Source organism: Notolepis coatsorum (assembly GCF_963971535.1).
Source record: "Notolepis coatsorum genome assembly, chromosome: 19".
NCBI classification, from domain to species: Eukaryota; Metazoa; Chordata; class Actinopteri; order Aulopiformes; family Paralepididae; genus Notolepis; species Notolepis coatsorum.
Window position 1 is genome coordinate 75,058,535 of NC_140183.1, and position 26,117 is coordinate 75,084,651.

A 26,117-nucleotide genomic window follows, 5' to 3' on the forward strand; every position below is an offset into this window, starting at 1 on the left:
CCACATTGCAGCCGGCTTGTGGGAGGCAAGAAACAGCGTTCGTGACAGGGGAGGGTTGAATTGGATGATATGAAATTGGGATGGGAGAAAATATAGAAAATGGGAGAAAAAGTGGATCAAAAAAACAAACTTTATGACCCCAAAGCAAAATGGATATACGGTATTTTTCCAAGGCATATAAACAAAGTAATTTAGAAGCTGCACTGGGCAGAAAAGATCATTGATGCCAAGACGAAACGTCGCATTTTGCTGCATTAAAGTAAGACAATGGTTAATCTATTATTGGATGCCTTCATTTGAACACTTAATTTGCACTATATATTAAGAGTGGGGCTCGCCTCGCATAGCCTAGTGCGCGCGTCATTGCCTCCCCTTCAGCACACCCGCCGCCTATGACGTTATTATATCACTTATCTCCGCACCCCCAACTCTGACTGACTTCCCGCGTCCCTGGGGACTTGTGATGCAAAGTAGGCACTAAGGGCTCATTCACATCCAATCAGACATGCTGTTATTCTTACCATTAGGGATGTCCCGATCACGTTTTTTGCTCCCGATCCGGATCATGTGATTTTGAGTATCTACCGATACCGATCTTTCCCGATCCGATAAAAAAAAAAAGTTAAAAAAAACGTTTAACTTTTTTTTTAAACTTTTTTTTTTTATTCAACAAACATGACCATGTTCACGTCTTAAACTCATACTGAGGCCTTAGTTTTGGTTTTAAATTGCATATCATCATTCATTTATGTATTGTCACACAGAGCAGAAGAATTTTGCCAAAACAAACCAATAGTTTGGATTATCAAGGACCAGTCTCACCCAGCATTGAATACATTTTTTTAATAAAATGGCAGATTTTTTATTTATTTTTTGCCGATCCCGATCTTCGGAAACGTGATCGGATCGGGACATCCCTACTTACCATATACATATATATATATATATATATATATATATATATATATATATATATACCGTAATTTTCGGACTATAAGGCGCTCCTGAATATAAGCCGCAGCAGCTAAAATGAATGATGTGTACATATATAAACCGCAGGTGTTTTAAAGGGGACATGTACTGCTATTCCTAGCACTATTTGGGCAACTTTACACAATTCCTGTTAGTCTATTGAAGACATCTGTAAGGTTTTTTTCAAAAAAATGCATTGTTTTATATTTCTAATCAAGTACTCAACCATCATTTTCCAGCTTCAAGATTTCAGGCTGTTATGGCCTGGCTCCGCCCATAAGCACTTTGAGTGACAGTCAGCCCACACAGCGACTGGTAGACAGAGAGAGAGAGAGCACTTGGGGGGGGGGGGGGGGGACCCGCCGCGGCAGCTTGTGGGCCTCCCTTCCTCCCCTCTCCCGTGTCCCGCGCAGCAGGTCCCCCCCCCCCCCCCCCCCCAAGTGCTCCCTCTCTCTCCATCTCTCTCTCCCTCCAGAGCGCACGCAGAGGCGTCGGGCCCCACTCCGCCTCGCAGCATGAGGAAGTGGCTTCCACTCGCTGTCTAGTCTAGGTAGAATAGGGGCGGGCATTAGCTCCAACCACAGAGCCAATCGCATCACTGTGCGCTACCCAGCGTCCGAATGACGTGACTCAGTCGTTCAAATCAAAATGGCCTGATTTACTGGAGGAGGAAAGGGGCTGAGCTGAATCAGAGCAATCCGCCAATATGGTATTTAGACACTAAAACACATTGATACGAACTCCTATTACTATAATACAATTCTAGAGACTGAAAAATGACATTTATAGTACATGTCACCTTTAATGTTTAATTACCATATGTAAGGGTTCGTGCACAGAGGGGATTGTCGGGAAAGAGATGGCTGTTTGAGGAAGCTCCCATTTATTAACATTTTTGTTTAAACAGTAATGGTAGCTAGGTACTAACGTTAGCTCACAGAACGATAGCCACGTTAGTTAGCCAGTGCCAGCCAGGTACTAACGCTAGCTCACAGAACGACAGCCAGTTAGCCAGCACCAGCCTAGTACTAACGCTAGCTCACAGAACGATAGTCAGTTAGCCAGCACCAGCCTAGTACTAACTAGGGATGCACGATAACTATCTGGTTGATAATTATCGGGCCGATATCAGCAATTATGACGTCATCCCGATAAACCTGATAAAAGTATTGATTTTTTTTTTACACTTTTTTTCTTTTCATGTCAACGTTCACACGCACAATATATGCTTACTTAGGATTTGACTTGATTCAACAACAAAGCAGTCGGGGCAATGGCAAGCCGAAAACGGTCGAAAATGTGGTTATTTGAAGTTTGGATATTTTTTTCTTCACAACCGAGGTAGGTAGATCAAATTTTGAGAATAAAGTACCGAAAAAAGGTACCGTTGGTTGACCGGTATCGATTCACAGGTACCGGTACCGTATCGGTTCAAATGTGAACGGTACCCATCCCTACACTGACAAAGCACAATACCTGTTGGTTTTTAGTTCACTCATTGTTAATGACATTGACGGATTGTGAATTTTGTGATTGACTCAAATTATATTTATTTGGAAAAATAAATATAGTCACTTTATTTGAAGAGTCAAAACTGTTCTCTTGGCTTTGTTTTGTTCAGAGTAGTAACGCTCATGTCATGATAAATCTAGTTGGGTCAAAACTACAGGAATATACATAAAAAAATAAATAATTATAATACAATAAATATATATATATATCGGTTATCGGTATCGAACTTGAGGAGCAGAAAGTTATCGGTATCGATATCGGGGTCAAAAAATCAATATCGTGCACCCCTAGTACTAACACTAGCTCACAGAACGATAGCCAGTTAGCCAGCACCAGCCTAGTACTAACGTTAGCTCACAGAACGATAGCCAGTTAGCCAGCACCAGCCTAGTACTAACGTTAGCTCACAGAACGATAGCCACGTTAGCCAGCACCAGCCTAGTACTAACGCTAGCTCACAGAACGATAGCCAGTTAGCCATCACCAGCCTAGTACTAACGGTAGCTCACAGAACGATAGCCAGTTAGCCAGCACCAGCCAGGTACTAACGCTAGCTCACAGAACGATAGCCAGTTAGCCAGCACCAGCCTAGTACTAACATTAGCTCACAGAACGATAGCCAGTTAGCCAGCACCAACCTAGTACTAACGCTAGCTCACAGAACGATAGCCAGTTAGCCAGCGCCAGCCTAGTACTAACGTTAGCTCACAGAACGATAGCCACGTTAGCCAGCACCAGCCTAGTACTAATGCTAGCTCACAGAACGATAGCCACGTTAGTTAGCCAGCGCCAGCCAGGTACTAACGCTAGCTCACAGAACGATAGCCAGTTAGCCAGCACCAGCCTAGTACTAACGCTAGCTCACAGAATGATAGCCACGTTAGTTAGCCAGCGCCAGCCAGGTACTAACTAGGGCTGTCTTAAATACTTCGAAGCTTTGAAGCTTCGTTCGATGGCACAAGCTTCGAACATTTTAAAAAAATCAAAGTAAAAAAAAAATCAATTTTTTTTTTTTTTTTTTTTTTTTTTTTTTTACTTCAGTGTGTGTGTGTGTGCATGGGGCCATTGGGTGGGGCCGGGGGACAAATACACTGGAGGAAAGTAACCCAGCTCAGCACTGCCCAAATTATATCATCACTATTGCCTGTTTGAAGGATATCATCCTCAAACACATATACACCACCTACACGCCTATTCTCAGTCCTTGCCCCACAATGGTGGAATGAACTACCCACCCCAGTTAGGACAGCCGAATCCCGTCCAATCTTTCGCCGTCGACTAAAGACGCACTTCTTCAACCATTATCTGAAATAAAATTAAAAAAATCTAACCCTAACTAACCTTACTGTCATGCACTTGTCCTAATAAACTAACCTACACTGTAACACGCAACACTTTGATGAATATTGTTACTCAGCTGATAGAGTTGTATCCTTCCTGATGACCTGTCGTACAGAACTTATAAGTCGCTTTGGATAAAAGCGTCAGCTAAATGACTAAATGTAAATGTGAATGTAAATGCCTTGTAGAATTCCACACATAAGAAAGAAAGATACTGGGATGAATAAACAAAATAGGAAATAAAATGTAGAAATGCATGCAATACATAAATAAATATGAATCTCCATATATGAAATAGAACATTTAGATAAGGTGCTACTGAGATGTTTTGGTTTTTTGTGGAAGTAGCCCTTCTTAAAAATGCATGAACATTCACTGATAATTGGTCTGTAGTGGAGTCTACAAGGTCTACATTGCCGGACCTTGTAGACTGACATAATTCTGTGCATAGTTTAGTCTACACAGGCCATATTTCAAATAATCTAAATCTTACTTCATTCATCTTAAACATTCTTGATTTGGGGGATTGGTAGTTCCCATGAAATCTGAAGTTGTTCAAACGACAACAGCGATCCACCTTGAATTAAATCACACAGCCGTGTTGGCTGTGTCACAGTCACGAAAGGGGCTACTTAATTCATTAATCCAATCCACTTTATTTATAGAGCACATTTAAAAACAACAAAGTTTACCAAGTGCTGTACAAGTCCCACAACATAAGATAAAAAAAAAAAAAATATTATTTACGTCAACAAACCATTACGGCAAGAGTCTAGTGCAGGGGTCGGCAATAGGCGGCCCGCGGGCCGAAATTGGCCCGCCAGCAATAATATCTGGCCCCTAATTCTTTGTCGTTGCCGCCATCTTTAGTGTTACATCCCCTCACACTCCAGTTTTCAGGCTGCAGCTGGTTTGAAAGCCAAAGTAAACCGGCTTCTCTGCTGGCTGTGGCTCCAGGGGAGTTGGAACAGTTCTGGCTCTGCTAGTTTCTTTTCTATCTTTTGGTGCTTTTTTGGTGGACAAACCACCGCACATGTGCACCGTGACTCATGACTGGAGACTAGCTCTGCTAGCACACATAGCCTACTGTGTACAGACGGTTTCAAACTGTTTTAAATTAGAAAGCAAACGAAATAAATGGACAATAGAAAAATAAATCTCAATTTGGTCAGTATTGTCATTTGGACAAGCAAAGCCATTACTTTAAGTTGAAGGCAAGAAAGACAAGTCTGTCCAGTGTTTCTGGTTTTAAAATTGCCCTGTTGCAGGTCACACAAAAAAACAAAAAAAACCTATTTGCAGGGCAGTACAGTGCGATATATATGTCGCACGTGCGACACTGACGTCAGTCTGTGCGATGAAAGGATTGACTTCAATAGCACTGGTGCGATGGCCCGCGATGGCCCGCTATCCACTTGGTACTTGTAGTCTTGTGCGATTAAATACAATGTCCCTTCTGCGTAAAACTCCATATATCAAACACCAAATCCCATAATCCCTAGCGAACAATATCCCCGCGAGTTGCGAGCAGTGACTCATATCCGCTCGGCTCAGCTCACAACACAGCAGGTGACTGCAGGACTCGTCTCAGCAGCGTTTGGAACGCGGACATTGAAACAGAGCTAGTAGATAGTGTTGTCGCGACCCAAAACAAATCTCTGCTGTTTTATTCTGCAACGGGTCAAATGCATATAACATGCTTTGCAATCCTCGCGTCATAAAGTCCGAAATGAACGTTACCCAGACCGTGCTTCTGCCTTCTGCTCTCAGCCGAGCGGGGCTGCACAGCAGTGCGGCTATTTTGCGATCCGAAATAAGTCTGTGGTGTTTTTTTTTTCTCACAACGGGTCAAATGCATCTAACACGCTTTGCATCATCGCCATTCCTTTATGCCCACATCGCCCGAAATGAACGTTACATTAGCATAAGCTAACAAGCTAATCAGAGGCAGAGCCATAGAGACAGTGTGGACTGGGGAAAGGGTGTGTGTGTGTCGAGAGGAGTGGACGTTTGAAGACAGACTAGATGATGCGGGGGTGGTGAGTTGAAACAGTGTGAATGAATGAAAACTTTATTTAACAGATTGCAGAATGGGTACAATACAGTACGGCTCAATACACACAATTGTTAAGGGGATGCAGACCATAGAAAGACTTTCGTCTTGTTTACATCAGGGTCCCCCATTGTGTGTGTGTGTGTGTGTGTCCCAACCGACCCCACTTCTATGTTTCAATAAATTATTTGCATTTAAAACTATTAACGCTGACTCATTCCTTCAGTCCACTCAAAATTATGCTAATATTCCTTGTTGTTTATGATATTAATTGAAAATAGCATATGAGAGTATTATAGTAATAATAACACAGATATACTAAAAAGCAATTTATAATTTTTGGCTGGTAAAAAATCTGCCTTTTTTAAATCTACCAGCCAAATGGCTGGTAAGTCAAAAGGTTAAGTTTGTTCCCTGACTGCAACTAAATAACACAAATACAATAGGCACATTTGTGACTGTTACAAATATAACGCGTTTTATACTTGTGCTACAAGATTTTGGCCAGTGCTACAAAACTATCAACATCTGTAGCACCAGTGCTATGTGCAAAAAAAGTTAACGTACAGCCCTGCTATTTGATATTTCTTTTTTTCCGATATTTTAAAATATTTCCCGATAATTATCGTTATCGTTATATCGTTATATCGCCCAGCCCTACCTAACCCTATCAAAACAGCAGTCAAATTGTATATTTTCAGCACTGTTTGTTTACCAATTAATTTTTTTTTTTTTTTTTAAATAAGAGTTTCTCTGAATAATGTGAATTCTCTGCATTGCATCGGAAAAAGATAGATGTATGACTTGGCCATAATAAGGTCATTTATAGGCCTGATATTCTATATTCTATATTAAAATGCATTATAATTCAAATAGCATGTGTCCGGATGGCAAAATTCAGTACTGTATCTACAATAAATGCTGTAAATCATCTCCCCTTTATTCATTTACTTAGATCTTTTGTACACTTGATCTCAAGAAGAAATTCCTCCAAACTCAATGTTAGCAATTAGCATGGTGTTATTCACCGTCAAAGATGCAAAGAAAAATTATAATTTATATTCTCCGTTTCATCACAATTTACTCAAGCATAGTAACAGACACAATATTTCTGACACTGGGAATACATTCCCTGAGGTCCATAGATGTTCCTAGATACCAAGCACATGCAAATTGACCTTGTAGAAGTGGAGCAATCTTCCATTTACTTGTGCATGTATTTTTAGGCAGATTTTCAGAAAATACGGCTGCAGTTTAACAGGTTAAAGTGCACCCTGGTCATGATAATGGAAGCTGTTAGCGATAGCTAGCAAGTCTAACAAGTAAGGCTGAGACCACTTATCGATTTATCGATAACTGCGTGATTTTTTGTTGTGTAAAGAAAAAAAGTTTTAAATACTAAAAATGTATTTAACATTAGTTTGTGTGTGTGATAATAATATTTTAAATTTTATTTTTTTTATATATCTTTTATTTTTATTTATAATAATAAAATAATCAATATTTATTGATAATTTTGTCCCGATTGACCAAAGTGGTTGATGCGATCGACCAACATTGCCATTCCTTGAGCCCCTGGCTAGCTCTCGTGGCTAAAAACAGCAACATCATGAGTCTGTGGTCTGTTATTGCCTATTGTCAATGCTGGCTCTCTGTCAGTAGACCCATTCTTAATGTTATTGGCTGCAGCTGTGTTTACACTTCTACAACATGTTTGTGAAGGGTCCATAAATGCCATCGCTGCTGTTAAGGTCGAGGAACCAAAACCACTCCCCTGTACTCTTATATGAAGATGTGACAATGAAGAATCCGAATACCGAATCTGAAAAATAAAAGCTGAGAACGCCACGGCCATCTATTTCTCATGGAGGTGTGCGTGCGGGCGGCGGGTGTGGTGGTTTTGGGGGGGCATGTTCTTGTGTGAACCTGCACAAAAGCGGTCTCATTGACGTAACATTTTTACCACAAGGCATGATTGGAGCTGTTGTAGGCAGGTCGTCATGGCGGCGTAGGAGGAGGGCAAAGACTAGGTTATAATTAACCTGTCGCAGAGCACAGCCCCACTCCTTGATTCATTGGCCAACTTGTCCTGCCAGTTTGATTGATTCCGTCTGATTGGCACGCGTACAAGTACACGTCTGGTGGAGACACCCCCCCTGCTCCCGCTCTGTCGACTCCCCGCAGAACTATGTCTCCGTTGGAATGTCGGTGGAGCATGCGCAGGTGCAAATGTAGCATTACTAGAGCAGAACTACGCCCAATTTCAGAATTCAATCACGCTTCGAGTCAAGCGTTCTTTTATTAATGCCCTTGGGGAAATTCTGGTATCATGGCGGCATAGGGGAGGGGGGTGGGGTATGGGCAGGGAAAAGATAATGATAGAACTAATAATAAGAATAGAATAATAATGATAATAGAATGGCAGTATATTTGACAGTGGCTCAGGAGGTAGAGCGGTCATCTGGTAATAATCGGAAGGTTCCCGGTTCGATTCCCGGGCGACGTATCGACGTGTCTTTGAGCAAGACACTTAACCCCTTACTGCTCCCGATGAGCAGGTTGGCACCGCCATCAGTGTGTGAATGTGAGTGACGCCAACATTTTGTGAAATTAGCTTACCGTCTTCTCCAGAGAGAGACAAGAAGATAGATACCAGTCTCCTCTCTGTGTTCAGTAGAAATATGGCTGCACGTTAGCCTAGCTTAGCACAATGAATGGAAGTGGACATGGCCGGTTAGCCTTCGGGAGAGGTGTTAGTTGGACAATGCCTAGGCTAACCGGCCATGTCCGCTTCCATTCATTGTGCTAAGCTAGGCTAACATGCAGCCAGATAGCTTTCTACTGAACGCACAGAGAGGAAACTGGTATCTATCTTCTTGTCTTTCTCTGGAGAAGACAGTAAGCTAATTTCCCTTTTTTTTAGTCCACTTTTTCTCCTTATTTTCAATTTTTTCTCCCATCCCAATTTCGCCTCACCAATTCTCCCTTCAATTCTCCCTCCCTGTCTCGAACGTTGCTAGACCATGCCTCCCACTGGTCGGCTGCAGTGAGGACCAAGCCTTGCGTCACGTGTCCCCTCCGGTACACGAGGAGGCACCTGTCTCATCTTTTCACCTGAACAGCGCGATCTCTCAGTGGCGAGGAGTAACGCGTGGGAGGCTCACGCTGCCCCTGATACTTCCTGATTCTGCTGTACAGCCGCACCAACCGACCTGTAGGAGTCGCTGTCCACAACGTCCAATCCCCACCCACCGGCTTTCCCACCCTCTAACACTGCCAATTGTGTTAGTATGACGACCGGCCAAGCCGGTAGCAACGCCGAGAGCTGGGCTCGATACCAGCATCTCCTGCGTTAGTGGCGAGCGCCTTGCCCACTGCGCCACTCAGCCGCCCTCTCGGTAAGCTAATTTCCGAAAATGTTGGCGTCTTTCTTTAATGTCATCACAAGTTTGATTCTTATTTCTCTGGTTTCTGGCTTTGAGAGAGCGAGAGAGTAGCTCACCTTCACAAATAACGATTGAATTGTCTTTGTCTGGAAATAACATATTACCGTACTTTTCGCACTATAAGCCGCACCTGACTATAAGCCGCAGCAGCTAAATTGAATGATGTGTACATATATAAGCCGCACTGGACTATAAGCCGCAGGTGTTTTAATGTTTAATTACCATATGTAATTAGCATTGGGACACAATACTGTCGGACAAATAACAAGAATTAACTCATTTACAAGTTGTATTAAGCTTAGCAAATAAGGGAACAGATAAATAACATTTCAATGCATTCAAAAAAGCAAAATTTAGATTTTTACATTTTCGGGTTTGGTCACGTCGAGTCACATATAAGCCGCACCATTATATAAGCCGCAGGGTCGAAAAATTGGGGGAAAAGCCGCGGCTTATAGTCCGAAAAGTACGGTAGACTCTTTAACGGACGTTTTAAAGGAAGAATAGGTCAGCTTAGCAAGGCCAAGACCGTTTGTCTAGTTATTCCCTGCGTGTAACGCAGAGTCTTCACATGCCTCCAGCCTCCAGTCCACAGGAATTCAATAATGACCGGGGGTTCAGCCTCGTGATTGAATGGTTTTTTAATGTGGTCCTCCCCCTCCTGGCCACGCGGCAGACCCTCTGGTCCGAGTCAAAGAGTTCCTCTCAGACCCTTCACTCACTGTCACCTCCACCGGCCTAATGAGTGGAGCGGTGAGAGCTGGCCTTCACTAATGACAGTCACTAACTCTGTTCGTGTTTTAATTACTTCCTGTTCTTTACTGCTGGGAGATGGAACTCCCTAGTGACAACCGGGGCTACTGGGAGGACCGGAGCCCCCTGTCCGTGTCGCTCGGGGAACACTCTCGTCATTGTGCCGGGAGGCCGGTGGTACCGTGGCACTTTCAGATGCTTTAACGTCCTATAAGTTGGTACAGAAAAAGTACAAAGAAGTACAAAAAGTAAAAAATAAAATAAAAATAAAATAATACTACTAACCTTCGTACTGTCTTTTACTATTATGCACTTTGCTACCAACGAATCTACCTTGCCTATATTACTACCTACTATGCTAATGTGTCTATACTACTACCTACTATGCTACTATGTCTATATTACTATTTACTACCTATTATGCTACTATGTCTATATTACTACCTACTATGCTAGTATGTCTATACTACTATGCACTCAAGACCGTAGCACTTAAGTTCGACACTGTTTGACGAACAATCCTACTTACCCTTAGCAACCAGTTGTACCCTTAATGCCGACTTGTTGTACAGAACCTGTAAGTCACTTTGGATAAAAGCATCAGCTAAATGACTGAACGTAAATGTGCACCGATGAGAAGACGAGCCGGTCAGATGGCCGACAATAACAACCTCAAAAAGCTGTGTCTCGCTACAACGGTCACCTCGTCGCATGAATATGCAGAAAAGGTTCACGACTAAGCTTTGCAGAGAGTTTTCCTGCATAATAAACTGTGGATTGTGGTGCAAGGGCTGATCTATGTGCTATGTAATCGGCAAGCTCAACCGGGCTTGTTTTGGATGCGTGTGTGTGTGTGCCTTCGAGGCGTGCATCGCACAGAAACCCAGCCGGCACGATGTGACTCTTGATTTTGTTTGACAGTTTTATGGCAGTCGGCTGAAGTTATGGATGTATTTTCTGTACTCCCCCCTCATCAGCCATCAGTTAACAACACATAAAGTACATATAATTACATTTTGGTTTTCATTTTGAAGTAGCCTATGTATAAAATTTTCACCTATTTCCCTCTTCCTGTTTGAGGTGAGTTGTAGCTGCCTTTCCGCAGTCGGGCTTGTTCATGACAAGGGGTTGGCCACACACGCGTGGCAACCAGGACCTGGACGGGGTTTTAGCCGAAACGATTCCGTGTTTCTCCTCTGGAATCGGGGGTCGGACTCGCTCTGGCCTCGCGGTGCAGACCGAATACACCCGGAGACTATAGTAGCGCGTAATCCCGTCGATTGTCTCACAGCATTCGAGGAGGCTACATCTGGATTTTAAAGCTGCAATCCATGGTTGTAGCCTGGGGGCCCCCTCTGTCCTATCTGGCTATGTTTTTATTACTAAAAGTTGTTGTATTGAAAAGGTACGTGTTTCAGTCCGAGTCTTATATATTGTCTGAGCCTTTGATTTAGTGACTAACGTCATATGAGGGCTGCCCAGGGTTTTCGACGTGACATTCAAGGCTGTGAAATTGTTTGCTTACATTTGTAATGTTTTAAACGTTGGGAGTAAAAACGACACACTTGTATTTTGAATTATGACGGGCTAAAATGGTTTTTAAAAGAATGTGTTCCATCTACAAATCAAACTCTTAAAAGAACATACCTCAAAGATGAAACGACCTCAAAGATTAGCCAAGAGGGTCAAATTAAATCCAGATCGTAGCTTTAAGGTAGTTTCCCCTGTTAGGGTACCTTGTGTAAACTGCACCTTGTGTATACTGTTTACTTTTACTCTTACTCTAAGTCATAGTATACTGTTCTGATTCAAATTCTTCATTGCCTATATTTATTGTAACGTATAATATAACCGATAGGTCATACAGACCCTCATCTGCACCTTTGTTTACACCATTTACTTTTCTCATATTTTTTTATATTCGGAGTTAATTATATTGTTTACACTGTTTATTTCTTCTCATATTGTTATAGTCAGATCAAATTGTATTGTCTATATTTATGTCTTTCTTTCTACTATTTCCCTGCCCATACCTGTACCTCCCCTCCCCATGCCGCTGTGACACCCAAATATTCCCAAGGGGATCAATAAAGGAATATCCTATCTTATTTCCCCCAGGGGATCAATAAAGGAATATCTTATCTTATTTCACCCAGGGGATCAATAAAGGAATATCTTATCTTATCTATTATTGTGGTGACCATGAGAGTGTTGTGTTGACTGTACCCTCTGTCCTGCAGGTGGGCTGGAGCACTGCGAGGGACTACTACACATTCTTGTGGTCTCCTCTCCCTGAGAACTATGCGGAGGGCACAGCAGTCAACAGAGCCGTGGTCTTTCAAGGTAAGATTAGACCTCAGGCTTTTATAGAACTTGGGACACTTTCTAACCACAAGTCAGACGGGCCTTCAGAGGGCTGTTAAAGGTGCTCTAAGTAGTATTTTTTTTTAATATACGTGTTAAATAGCTCTACATTCTGACGCCATCACTGATATAGAGTGTTTGTCAGTAACATGGGTCTCCCAGTCCCTCCGCTCTGCAGTAAACACAAACTATATATTTTCTGGTATCCCTTCCCACTTTATCCAATCAGGAGAGTAAACTGGTAGATAATTTTACTTGTTTCAAGGACACATTTTCTTAAAACTAGTTTTTATTTCTTATTTTTGTCAGTGTGGAGTTCTCTCTTCTGATTGGATAAAGTGGGAAGGGATACCAGAAAATGTATCTTGTGTTTTCAGTGCCTTGCTCAAAGGCACTTAGCCAGGATGGTGGTCACCATAGATGTAATTCCAGCCACCCTCCCGTCACCAGCTCACAGATGGAATACTGTCAGTGGCGGGGATCGAACCGCCAGCCTCTTTACCTCTAGGTCATCCTGCCTCTTTTTATTATTATTATTTTTTATTATAGAAGAATATATATTTAGATATAGTAGTATATAATACTATATAAATATAATAGTATAATGGTGGAGAATTGCTGGAAAGATAGGAGAGAGAAGAAGAGGGAGGGAGAGCGAGAGAGAAATAAAGAAAGGAGCTGACATACAAGAAAGCGCATTAGTTAAGATTCAAACCCACAACATCACAAATACATAGAATGTGCCTGAGGCTCTCTTCATACATCAGCTTATAACTTTAGGATAGTTAATAGTTAAAGATAAGCTGAGCAGTTTGTTCTAAGGTCTCACACGTTTAGTTTTACTTCTGGACGAACATCCCCATCCCCCCTTTTTGCATCTCTGTCCAGTTCTGTTTCTCAAAGTCCCGTCTCGGCCGCGCTCTCCCACAGGGTACTACGTGCCCAACGACGACGGGGAGTTCTACCAGTTCTGCTACGTGACCCACAAGGGGGAGATCCGGGGCGCCAGCACGCCGTTCCTGTGCCGCGCCAACAGCCCCTTGGAGGACGAGCTGCTGACCGTGGAGGATGAATGCAACTCCGACATCCTGGTGGTCACCACCAAGGCCAGCTTCCTGGAGGTAGCGTGAAAACTAGCCGCCGAACCAGCTCTCACACCCCCTCCCAGGCTCTTGTTAACCCGATACAGGATGCCCCGCATAATTTTACTTGTTTCAAGGACGCATTTTCTTAAAACTAGTTTTTTTTTTTTTGTCAGACCATTTTTACAGTTTGGAGTTCTCTCTCCTGATTGGATAAAGTGGGAAGGGATACCATAAAATGTATTTGGTGTTTTCAGTTGGAATACACTGGCGGGGATCGAACCTCTAGGTCAGGGGTCTCAAACTCAATTTACCTGGGGGCCGCTGGAGGTAGAGTCTGGGTGAGGCTGGGCCGCAGCAAATATTCCACAAAAAAGGGTTTCAAGTATTCAAAAAAAAAGTACAACTGATCCAATCTTCTCAATCTTTAGCAATAACATTTCAGAACATGAACAGTTCTTCAGAACATGAACGGTTCTTCAGGCTTCTCAGTGGTGTCAGTGGACTCATCCACAGCTATGGAAATGCACTGTGCATTTTTTTTATTCTATCACAGAGCTGTTTATAAAAAAAATAGGTAAAAACCATATTATGCGTTTTCATCAATATATAAATGCCCCAACTTTTTTTATAGATTGGGGGCCCTCAAATTGATTCTTTCATGCGGTCCAGAATCTCCAGCTACGCCCCTGGCTGGGAGGAACTCAGGATGAACGCATATTTTTCCGTCCATTCACCTTTGAATTGCAGTCGACTTTTCTTTTACTGACCATCTTTGAAAATGCCATATTTTTCTGCTGGCTGCCTGCTGGCGAAACTAGGCTAATGGCTACATTTATCTCACAGAGATAAAACTGGGAGCGAGTTTACTGTAGATGCGCGGTCAACTCTGCTCCGACTTGAACTGAAAGAGAGAGACGACATGCAGTCCGTGAAGACCCGCCCTACTCCCCTACTCTGCCTCTGATTCGCAGACTGTGGGTGAGGGGGAAAAACGCTGACGGGACGCGTATGTGATTGGACCAGACTCGCAGACAGACAGACAGTGGCAGTGCACGCGGACAGACATGCAGAGCACTGCTCGCAGTCAGAGGAGCGAGGATGCATTTGCTTCCACTTTACTTGATATCACTCCGGAATCACGTTTCAACCAAGTCACTAACATAACGTTGCTGTCATGAGCCTGCGCTATGGTAGCCTACAAGTGATAAAATAAATAAAACTTCCAACTCTCGCGCAACGACTCGGCAAACAGTAGTGCGTGGGCCGCATTAACACTACACTTTGATGTCCAGTAGGGGGCCGCAAAATATCCCGCGGGCCGCGAGTTTGAGACCCCTGCTCTAGGTCATCCTGCCTCTTTAAAAAAAATTATAGAATATATATTTAGATAGTATATATGGTGGAGAATGGCTGGAAAGATGGGAGAGAGAGAGAGAGAGAGAGAGAAAAAAAAAATAAAGAAAGGAGCCGACATCCAACAAAGCACATTAGTTAAGACTGTTGAACCTGATACAGGAGGCCCCGCATGAAGCCTTGTTACATTTTGACACGGCCAGCGGCATGGCGTGTTGTATCCAAAACACAAAGAGTAGCCGCTCTCCAAACCCTTGATACGAGGGGGGGGGGGGGGGGGGGGGGGGAGGGGGGAGATTTATTAGGCCATGAAAAGCGATTGCCTGGTGTATCGTACATGTAATTATAGAGTCGTTTCCCTTTGTCGACAACTCACAAAAAAAGGTGATTCCTCTCTCTCTCTGTGCAGCAAAAGCTGGAGGAGGCCCGGAGAGAGAAAGAGGAGCTGGTGAAATGCATGGCCCTCCTCCTGCAGGAGAAGGAGCAGCTGGAGGCGGAGAAGGAGAGCCTGCAGAAGGAGTGCGAGCACGAGAGGGAGGCCTGCGCCCAGCTGAGGCGAGAGAACCAGGTGAATGGAAGAGGGCACATTCGCTCCCGTTTCGCAGCCAGAGCGGGGAGTTAACGGGGGAAAGAGAGAGATTTTAACAAGTTTTTTTTTTCTTTTGGATCTTGTTTGTGCCTCTGCTTCCCAAAGACCTCCACACGTTTGGGTGAATGAAATGATACGCTTTGACATGTGCTTTGTTACAGCACAGTTGGAGTCGGCTGTAAATGTGGCAGCACATAGCGGGGGGAACTATATTTGGTGATTTTATGATTGAGTTCGTACGCACAAAATACTTGTCAAGTTATTACAGTCGAGTTCACCATTCTGCCCTGTAGTCTCACGGCGCCCCCTGGTGTGAGGCCTGAGTTACATGTTGTTGTATCTGTACAGTGTGCAGTTCTGTCCAAGCCCTGCCTCCACCAGAAGGATAAATCAAGACCTTGACACTTTATGAATGTCTCTATTGTCAAAAGTTGTTATTCCCTTTTCATAGTGTAACTTTAAGTGCACATTAAAAAAGGAGTGTCAATAATAATAATTCATATGATTGTTCTGTTCCATAAATCTTTCAGGATTTAAAAAGAGCTTTGAGAGATGAAAACATGATTACAGATTTTGTGGCTGTTAATTTTATGGCTGCACTTTTATATGTTTTTTTATGTACTGCGAAAAAAATGATTCCAAAATTCTGCCTATAAAACATACTAAAAAAATATAAAAAACCTGGTCTGTTTTTCTGCTTGCTACTATCAAATGGCCTCAAACGGAGTTTCTGAAAACTCCTTAAAGCCACAGAGACTCGAGAAGGTTCAAAGGCATAGCCGCAGTTTAAATCGACATCAGTCAATTATATTGTCAATTTTATTGTCAAATGCTTATCAAGGTAATTCATAGCCCCTTTCATGACTGTGATGCAAGCCTTGCTTTGAATACACAGTCACTTGCTCTATTTTGACGCAAGGCTAGCTCAGTGATTTTTACTCGTTTATAATTTTTTTTTTAAATGTTTATTAGCAACGCCGAGCTTTCAAACCACCCCGGTTTTGTGTGTGAAACCCTCGTGCAACTGTGAGTACCTTTGACATTTCTCTGTGATAAATTTAGAACGAACCGTTCGTAAATAACTAGTGCTTCATGGTGCACATTAACATGGCTAGTAACGTGGAGCAAGTGACTGTGTATTCAAAGCAAGGCTTGCATCACAGTCACGAAAGGGGCTAGGAAATTCATTATGTAATTCACGAGCTCCAGCGACTAGGACCATTTCCACAAACGGCAGGTTATCGGAGTGTTCTTTTCTTACTAAATCTTTTCCCCCATTGATTCCCAACTCTCCGCGGTTCCCAGGAGGTGCAGAGCTCCTCCCAGGCCCTGCAGGAGGAGAGGGAGGAGGTGAAGAGGAGGCTGGAGGAGGCCTCGGCCAGGGTCGTACAGCTGGAGGACGACCTGATTGGAGTCACCCAGAAGGGCCTGCAGAAGGAAACCGAGCTGGACGGGTGGGTTCATCGTGGAGCGCTGCTTGTTGTTGTTGTTGTTGTTGTTCTTCTTCTTCACTCAGCAATTATGTTTGTTACCAATGCCCCATTTTCAACACATCACTGTGACTTTTGAGAAATTCATTGGCTTACACTCATTTACAAAACCCTCCTTGGTCTGACCCCTCCTTATGTGATACACCCAGGGACCGAAACTAAAGCCCGCCGCCCGCCAGGGGCGGTCTGTTTTTACCTTTGGCGCATGACACTTTGAGGGCTGCCCGCAGTGTGGCGTGTAGACGTGTAGTTCATAAGCAGGCCCCTAAAAATATTTGTATGCGAACGGTAAAAATCAATTACGCGCACGCTGTGCGAATACAGATTATAGCCTCTCTCGTCTTTTTTTTCCTCCGCTTCGAGATCGTTAAAAAACTACAAGTCCCACATTGCACTCAAGCCAACGGTCCAATCACAGTAGAGTGAAATGACTGGTTTCATGGGAAATAAAGCAAATGACCAATCAGAACCTCTCATTTTTCTTGTTTACTTCCTGAAACTCCGCGATCAGGGCTCTCGTTTTCCGAGACACCAACTTATTATAGTCTCTCTTACCAATAGCAATAGATTTTAGAACACCTAGATTTATCGATAGCAATAGTAATATAACGTTAATGCAACAAAACTAATGCCTTGCTTTGTTAATCATAACGTTGATGCAGTAGCGTATGTCGGTGTGTTGGCTGTAACGGACATGACAATAACATAACGTGTACACATTCAAATTGCGATAATCTATTCTAACATTTTCAAATCGATGCAGTTGAATTTCCCCCTTAGGATCGATGCATTGTTACACCCCTACACCAAAGTCACTGGCCCACTGTGTATCTGTGTGTATAATAACTTGGCTAGCGTTATCAACAGCAGAGGTGGGCAATGGGTCCAGCTGCAGCACCGGAGTGCAAGCGATGTGATGTAATTGGCAGACTCGACTGTCAATCAATGGTCTACCTGACACGCAAACTCAAACAATGTTTCTGTACTGGAGGTGTGATTGATTGATTGATTGAAAACTTTATTAACAGATTGCAGAATGGGTACAATACAGTACATCTCAATACACACAATTGTTAAGGGGATGCAGACCAGAGAAAGTCTTTCGTCTTGTTTACATCAGGGTCCCCCATTTCAATTAATCAGGAAAGTGTACAGTAGGAAAGTGTACAGTATTTCAATAGGCAACCCTGAAAGGATTATTTTTCTAGAAGAGCAACACAGCCAAAACAGACAGTGGAGCTGTTTGCAGATAGCAAGCATTTTGACTTATTGCGTGGTGGCGATGTCTCGCAGATAATACAACTACAAGTATGATTATATAATATATATTTTATTTAAAAAAAAATTGTATATATAAAATATATATTGGCAGGTAAGAAATATGCTTGGCGGGTAGACTCTTCCCATCTACCCGCCACTGGCCGGTGAGTCAAAAAGTTAATTTCGCTCCCTGGATACACCTCTTAAAATGGTCTACTACTCTACTCCCTATAACACCAGAGCTGCTCACCATACGCTAGATGTTCCCCGTGTTAACACTTCCTTTGTTCATTCCTCTTTCCAATGTGCTGCTCCCAGCATTTGGAACGAGATGCAAAACACTTTGAAAATGGACAAATTGATCCCCCTTACTACTGTAATTTCACTGTTCTGCTTCACGTATTACATACCTTGTAATTTTATTTGGTTGTTTGTTTGATGTGTGTTTTAATTATTTCCCTTACCTCTGTGATGTATGTATTGTCTCTTTTCTATTTTATTTTCTATTTTGTCCCCTTTCAAATTAGGGGCCCTTTCGTTCTCTCGCCAGGCCGAGATAATTTGTTCTTAATTGACCCACCTGGTTAAATAAAGGTTAAATAAAATGAATAAAGTTGTAGGTTCGTTGAGGCAACAGACTCATGGCTGTGATGACTTGTGTCCCTCAGCTTGAAGGACAGAGTGAAGAAGCTGACGGCGGAGAAGGAGGCCCTAGAATCTCACCTGAAGAATGAGAAAGACGAGAAGGAGCTGTACAAGGTAACACTCCTCCCTGTGTCCTCATGTCCTCCTCATGTCCTCCTCATGTCCTCCTCATGTCCTCACCATGTCCTCATGTCCTCCTCATGTCCTCACCATGTCCTCATGTCCTCCCTGTGTCCTCATGTCCTCCCCGTGTCCTTGTCCTCCTCATGTCCTCCCCGTGTCCTCATGTCCTGCTCATGTCCTGCTCATGTCATGTCCTGCTCATGTCGTCCTCATGTCCTGCTCATGTCCTCATGTCCTCCCCGTGTCCTCATGTCCTGCTCATGTCCTCATGTCCTCCCCGTGTCCTCATGTCCTGCTCATGTCCTCATGTCCTCCCCGTGTCCTCATGTCCTCCCCGTGTCCTCATGTCCTGCTCATGTCCTCATGTCCTCCCCGTGTCCTCATGTCCTGCTCATGTCCTCATGTCCTCCCCGTGTCCTCATGTCCTCCCCGTGTCCTCATGTCCTGCTCATGTCCTCATGTCCTCCCCGTGTCCTCATGTCCTCCCCGTGTCCTCATGTCCTCCTCATGTCCTCCTCATGTCCTGCTCATGTCCTCATGTCCTCCCTGTGTCCTCATGTCCTGCTCATGTCCTCATGTCCTCCCTGTGTCCTCATGTCCTGCTCATGTCCTCATGTCCTCCCTGTGTCCTCATGTCCTGCTCATGTCCTCATGTCCTCCCTGTGTCCTCATGTCCTCCCTGTGTCCTCATGTCCTCCCTGTGTCCTCATGTCCTCCCTGTGTCCTCATGTCCTCCCTGTGTCATCATGTCCTCCCTGTGTCATCATGTCCTCATCATGTCCTCCTCATGTCCTGCTCATGTCCTCCTCATGTCCTCCCTGTGTCCTCATGTCCTCCCTGTGTCCTCATGTCCTCCTCATGTCCTCCTCATGTCCTGCTCATGTCCTCCCTGTGTCCTCATGTCCTGCTCATGTCCTCCCTGTGTCCTCATGTCCTGCTCATGTCCTCCCCGTGTCCTCATGTCCTGCTCATGTCCTCCCCGTGTCCTCATGTCCTGCTCATGTCCTCCCTGTGTCCTCATGTCCTGCTCATGTCCTCCTCATGTCCTGCTCATGTCCTCCTCATGTCCTCCCTGTGTCCTCATGTCCTCCCTGTGTCCTCATGTCCTCCCTGTGTCCTCATGTCCTCCCTGTGTCCTCCTCATGTCCTCATCATGTCCTCCCTGTGTCCTCATGTCCTCATCATGTCCTCCCTGTGTCCTCATGTCCTCATCATGTCCTCCCTGTGTCCTCATGTCCTCATCATGTCCTCCCTGTGTCCTCATGTCCTCCCTGTGTCCTCATCATGTCCTCCCTGTGTCCTCATGTCCTCATCATGTCCTCCCTGTGTCCTCATGTCCTCATCATGTCCTCCCTGTGTCCTCATGTCCTCATCATGTCCTCCCTGTGTCCTCATGTCCTCCTCATGTCCTCCCTGTGTCCTCATCATGTCCTCATCATGTCCTCCCTGTGTCCTCATGTCCTCATCATGTCCTCCCTGTGTCCTCATGTCCTCATCATGTCCTCCCTGTGTCCTCATCATGTCCTCCCTGTGTCCTCATCATGTCCTCCCTGTGTCCTCATGTCCTCATCATGTCCTCCCTGTGTCCTCATCATGTCCTCCCTGTGTCCTCATCATGTCCTCCCTGTGTCCTCATGTCCTCATCATGTCCTCCCTGTGTCCTCATGTCCTCATCATGTCCTCCCTGTGTCCTCATGTCCTCATCATGTCCTCTCTGTGTCCTCATGTCCTCATCATGTCCTCATCATGTCCTCCTCATGTCCTCAAGCTCTGGAAGCTTGATAATTTCATATCGTTATTGGCACATCAGCGGCTTTGCTCATAGTCGAGTGTGGAGATGGCTGCGTAACAGGCCTGCTGTCGTATTGAACTGTAAGCAGCATGAAGGTTCAACCCCCCCCCCCCCTTTTTTTCCCAAGTATGTTTACTGTACATGCTCGTGCCTATACATATACATATATATATTATATATATATACACACACAGTATTTAGTCTCAGCAGGGCATCTGTTCTGTACGTTCATCTAAACAGGGCAGTGCCTCATTATGGCTGCCTCTGGTCGTTCTGGTGTTCCTGGTCTTTGTTGTGGGGCAGCCCCCCTCTGGGGAGCCAGGAGAGGTCCGCGTCCCCCCGGAGGAACACACACACCAAACCCAATTTAGCTCCTGCCGTCACAGCTGGGGCTGGAAGCCAACTTTACGGGCCCGCCTCAATCTCTGTTTTCTAATTAACGTCACGCAACATTTATTTTAATAGTCATATGCCGCTTGGCGCATCTTGATGATTGGCACTGTATAAACTAGGCTTGAACATAATGACCCTATGTTTTATAACCTCCCATCCTGCGTGTATGTGTATGCGTGCGACGTACATTTATGTATTTGTGTGTGCCTGCATGCGTGTGTTTTGAATGCATGTATTTTTGTGTGTGTGCGTCTTATGTGTGTTTGTGTGTGTTGTTTGTGTGTGCGTGTCTGTGTGTTTATTTGTATGTGCATTTGTGTGTGTGTGCACGTCTGTGTGGTTATATGTATGTGTTTGTGTGTGTGTGCCTGTGTTTCTTTGTGTGTGTGTGTGTGTGTGTGTGTGCGTGTCTGTGTGTTTATTTGTATGTGTGTTTGTGTGTGTGTGTGCACGTTTGTGTGGTTATATGTATGTGTTTGTGTGTGTGTGCCTGTGTTTCTTTGTGTGTGTGTGCGTGTCTGTGTGTTTATTTGTATGTGTGTGTGTGTGTGTGCACGTCTGTGTGTTTATATGTATGTATTTGTGTGTGTCTTTATTTGTGTGTGTGTGTGTGTGCCTGCACCAGACTCACCTGAAGAACCGTGAGCTGGAGAACACCAAGCTGAACGCGGAGCTCCAGATGCTGAAGTCTGTGGACGTGAACAAGGAGAACACCATGGCCCAGTTCAAAGAGGAGGTGGGACGTCTGCGGGCCGGTCTCACCGAGAAGGAGAGGCAGCACAGAGACATCCTGGCCAAAGTCTCTCCTCTGGTACACCCAGTCTTTAAAGCTCTCACAATATATATATATATATAGATATATAAAACATTTAATTCAATTTATCTCAGTCGTAGGTACTTACCAATGTTTCCTTTATTACATGTAATGCAGTCTTGGTGTTATCTTCGAAAAGGATTACATAAATAAAGTAGCTCAATGCCGTCTGCAGCTTTTATAGTATTGTCTTTGAAAGCCATCACATGAATAAAGTTAATTAGCTAAAGGTTTATGATCTTTATGGTTCCACTAGTTCTACTTTGGAACCGGTTCCAAGTTTTTATTTGTTAAGCTCCATAGTCTTAACAAATCCTCTTTACCAAATCTCTTTTCAACTCTATCTCTTCTGGAACTCCCTTGAGCTTCAAGCCCGGGCTTTTAATGTGAAGTTATTTATTTGGTTGTGTTACAACGTTGCCTAAAGCGAGTTGCTGCACTGAGCGCAATAAAAGCAACGCAGGTTCTTTGCCTGAGGCCCGGGCCTCACCGTCAGCCTCGGCAACGCGTGCGCCTCGCTCTTCGTGTCGGCGGCCATGTTAACCGCTTAGAACAGCAACAGATTAGATACAAATGTATTGTCATACAGCACAAGAACAGTACAACGAAAAGAGGTTTGACATCCAACCAGAGTGCAAATGTAACAGTAAAGTGCAACAACAATGTACAGGTGATTAAACTGGGTACAAAATTGGTACTACTGAGTCTAGTGCTAATCGGATGTATGTACAGAGTTGTAGTATAATATGTCCTACCTTTGCTGGTGTGTCTTAATATGTCCTCTGCTGTGTGTCTTCATCATGTCCTCTCTCTGCTGTGTGTCTTCATCATGTCCTCTCTGCTGTGTGTCTTCATCATGTCCTCTCTGCTGTGTGTCTTCATCATGTCCTCTCTGCTGTGTGTCTTCATCATGTCCTCTGCTGTGTGTCTTCATCATGTCCTCTCTCTGCTGTGTGTCTTCATCATGTCCTCTCTCTGCTGTGTGTCTTCATCATGTCCTCTCTCTGCTGTGTGTCTTCATCATGTCCTCTCTCTGCTGTGTGTCTTCATCATGTCCTCTCTGCTGTGTGTCTTCATCATGTCCTCTCTCTGCTGTGTGTCTTCATCATGTCCTCTCTGCTGTGTGTCTTCATCATGTCCTCTCTCTGCTGTGTGTCTTCATCATGTCCTCTCTGCTGTGTGTCTTCATCATGTCCTCTCTGCTGTGTGTCTTCATCATGTCCTCTGCTGTGTGTCTTCATCATGTCCTCTCTCTGCTGTGTGTCTTCATCATGTCCTCTCTCTGCTGTGTGTCTTCATCATGTCCTCTCTGCTGTGTGTCTTCATCATGTCCTCTCTCTGCTGTGTGTCTTCATCATGTCCTCTCTCTGCTGTGTGTCTTCATCATGTCCTCTCTGCTGTGTGTCTTCATCATGTCCTCTCTCTGCTGTGTGTCTTCATCATGTCCTCTCTCTGCTGTGTGTCTTCATCATGTCCTCTCTGCTGTGTGTCTTCATCATGTCCTCTCTGCTGTGTGTCTTCATCATGTCCTCTCTGCTGTGTGTCTTCATCATGTCCTCTCTGCTGTGTGTCTTCATCATGTCCTCTCTGCTGTGTGTCTTCATCATGTCCTCTCTCTGCTGTGTGTCTTCATCATGTCCTCTCTCTGCTGTGTGTCTTCATCATGTCCTCTCTCTGCTGTGTGTCTTCATCATGTCCTCTCTGCTGTGTGTCTTCATCATGTCCTCTCTCTGCTGTGTGTTCATCATGTCCTCTCTGCTGTGTGTCTTCATCATGTCCTCTCTCTGCTGTGTGTCTTCATCATGTCCTCTCTGCTGTGTGTCTTCATCATGTCCTCTCTCTGCTGTGTGTCTTCATCATGTCCTCTCTGATGTGTGTCTTCATCATGTCCTCTCTGCTGTGTGTCTTCATCATGTCCTCTCTCTGCTGTGTGTCTTCATCATGTCCTCTCTCTGCTGTGTGTCTTCATCATGTCCTCTCTCTGCTGTGTGTCTTCATCATGTCCTCTCTCTGCTGTGTGTCTTCATCATGTCCTCTCTCTGCTGTGTGTCTTCATCATGTCCTCTGCTGTGTGTCTTCATCATGTCCTCTCTGCTGTGTGTCTTCATCATGTCCTCTGCTGTGTGTCTTCATCATGTCCTCTGCTGTGTGTCTTCATCATGTCCTCTCTGCTGTGTGTCTTCATCATGTCCTCTCTGCTGTGTGTCTTCATCATGTCCTCTCTGCTGTGTGTCTTCATCATGTCCTCTCTGCTGTGTGTCTTCATCATGTCCTCTGCTGTGTGTCTTCATCATGTCCTCTCTGCTGTGTGTCTTCATCATGTCCTCTCTGCTGTGTGTCTTCATCATGTCCTCTCTCTGCTGTGTGTCTTCATCATGTCCTCTCTGCTGTGTGTCTTCATCATGTCCTCTCTGCTGTGTGTCTTCATCATGTCCTCTCTGCTGTGTGTCTTCATCATGTCCTCTCTCTGCTGTGTGTCTTCATCATGTCCCCTCTCTGCTGTGTGTCTTCATCATGTCCTCTCTCTGCTGTGTGTCTTCATCATGTCCTCTCTGCTGTGTGTCTTCATCATGTCCTCTCTCTGCTGTGTGTCTTCATCATGTCCTCTCTGCTGTGTCTTCATCATGTCCTCTCTCTGCTGTGTGTCTTCATCATGTCCTCTGCTGTGTGTCTTCATCATGTCCTCTCTCTGCTGTGTGTCTTCATCATGTCCTCTCTGCTGTGTGTCTTCATCATGTCCTCTCTGCTGTGTGTCTTCATCATGTCCTCTCTGCTGTGTGTCTTCATCATGTCCTCTGCTGTGTGTCTTCATCATGTCCTCTCTGCTGTGTGTCTTCATCATGTCCTCTGCTGTGTGTCTTCATCATGTCCTCTCTGCTGTGTGTCTTCATCATGTCCTCTGCTGTGTGTCTTCATCATGTCCTCTCTGCTGTGTGTCTTCATCATGTCCTCTCTGCTGTGTGTCTTCATCATGTCCTCTCTCTGCTGTGTGTCTTCATCATGTCCTCTCTCTGCTGTGTGTCTTCATCATGTCCTCTCTGCTGTGTGTCTTCATCATGTCCTCTCTGCTGTGTGTCTTCATCATGTCCTCTCTCTGCTGTGTGTCTTCATCATGTCCTCTGCTGTGTGTCTTCATCATGTCCTCTCTGCTGTGTGTCTTCATCATGTCCTCTCTGCTGTGTGTCTTCATCATGTCCTCTCTCTGCTGTGTGTCTTCATCATGTCCTCTCTGCTGTGTGTCTTCATCATGTCCTCTCTGCTGTGTGTCTTCATCATGTCCTCTCTGCTGTGTGTCTTCATCATGTCCTCTCTGCTGTGTGTCTTCATCATGTCCTCTCTCTGCTGTGTGTCTTCATCATGTCCTCTCTCTGCTGTGTGTCTTCATCATGTCCTCTCTGCTGTGTGTCTTCATCATGTCCTCTCTGCTGTGTGTCTTCATCATGTCCTCTCTCTGCTGTGTGTCTTCATCATGTCCTCTCTCTGCTGTGTGTCTTCATCATGTCCTCTCTGCTGTGTGTCTTCATCATGTCCTCCTCTGCTGTGTGTCTTCATCATGTCCTCTCTGCTGTGTGTCTTCATCATGTCCTCTCTCTGCTGTGTGTCTTCATCATGTCCTCTCTGCTGTGTGTCTTCATCATGTCCTCTCTCTGCTGTGTGTCTTCATCATGTCCTCTGCTGTGTGTCTTCATCATGTCCTCTCTCTGCTGTGTGTCTTCATCATGTCCTCTCTGCTGTGTGTCTTCATCATGTCCTCTCTGCTGTGTGTCTTCATCATGTCCTCTGCTGTGTGTCTTCATCATGTCCTCTCTGCTGTGTGTCTTCATCATGTCCTCTCTCTGCTGTGTGTCTTCATCATGTCCCTCTCTGCTGTGTGTCTTCATCATGTCCTCTCTCTGCTGTGTGTCTTCATCATGTCCTCTCTGCTGTGTGTCTTCATCATGTCCTCTCTGCTGTGTGTCTTCATCATGTCCTCTGCTGTGTGTCTTCATCATGTCCTCTCTGCTGTGTGTCTTCATGTCCTCTCTGCTGTGTGTCTTCATCGTGTCCTCTCTGCTGTGTGTCTTCATTGTGTCCTCTCTGCTGTGTGTCTTCATCTTGTCCTCTCTCTGCTGTGTGTCTTCATCATGTCCTC

General features: G+C 44.5%; 1 protein-coding gene across 1 annotated transcript in view; it reads left to right on the top strand.

The window, feature by feature from the left end:
* tax1bp1b (Tax1 (human T-cell leukemia virus type I) binding protein 1b) overlaps window positions 1-26,117 on the top strand; it is an 81,908-nt gene that overhangs the window by 34,033 nt on the left and 21,758 nt on the right. The window contains exons 3-8 of the mRNA XM_084336704.1: window positions 12,318-12,420; window positions 13,372-13,562; window positions 15,289-15,447; window positions 16,774-16,922; window positions 18,887-18,977; window positions 21,797-21,982. Of these exons, the coding sequence (XP_084192830.1) occupies window positions 12,318-12,420; window positions 13,372-13,562; window positions 15,289-15,447; window positions 16,774-16,922; window positions 18,887-18,977; window positions 21,797-21,982 (879 nt within the window). The remainder of the gene's footprint in view (window positions 1-12,317; window positions 12,421-13,371; window positions 13,563-15,288; window positions 15,448-16,773; window positions 16,923-18,886; window positions 18,978-21,796; window positions 21,983-26,117) is intronic.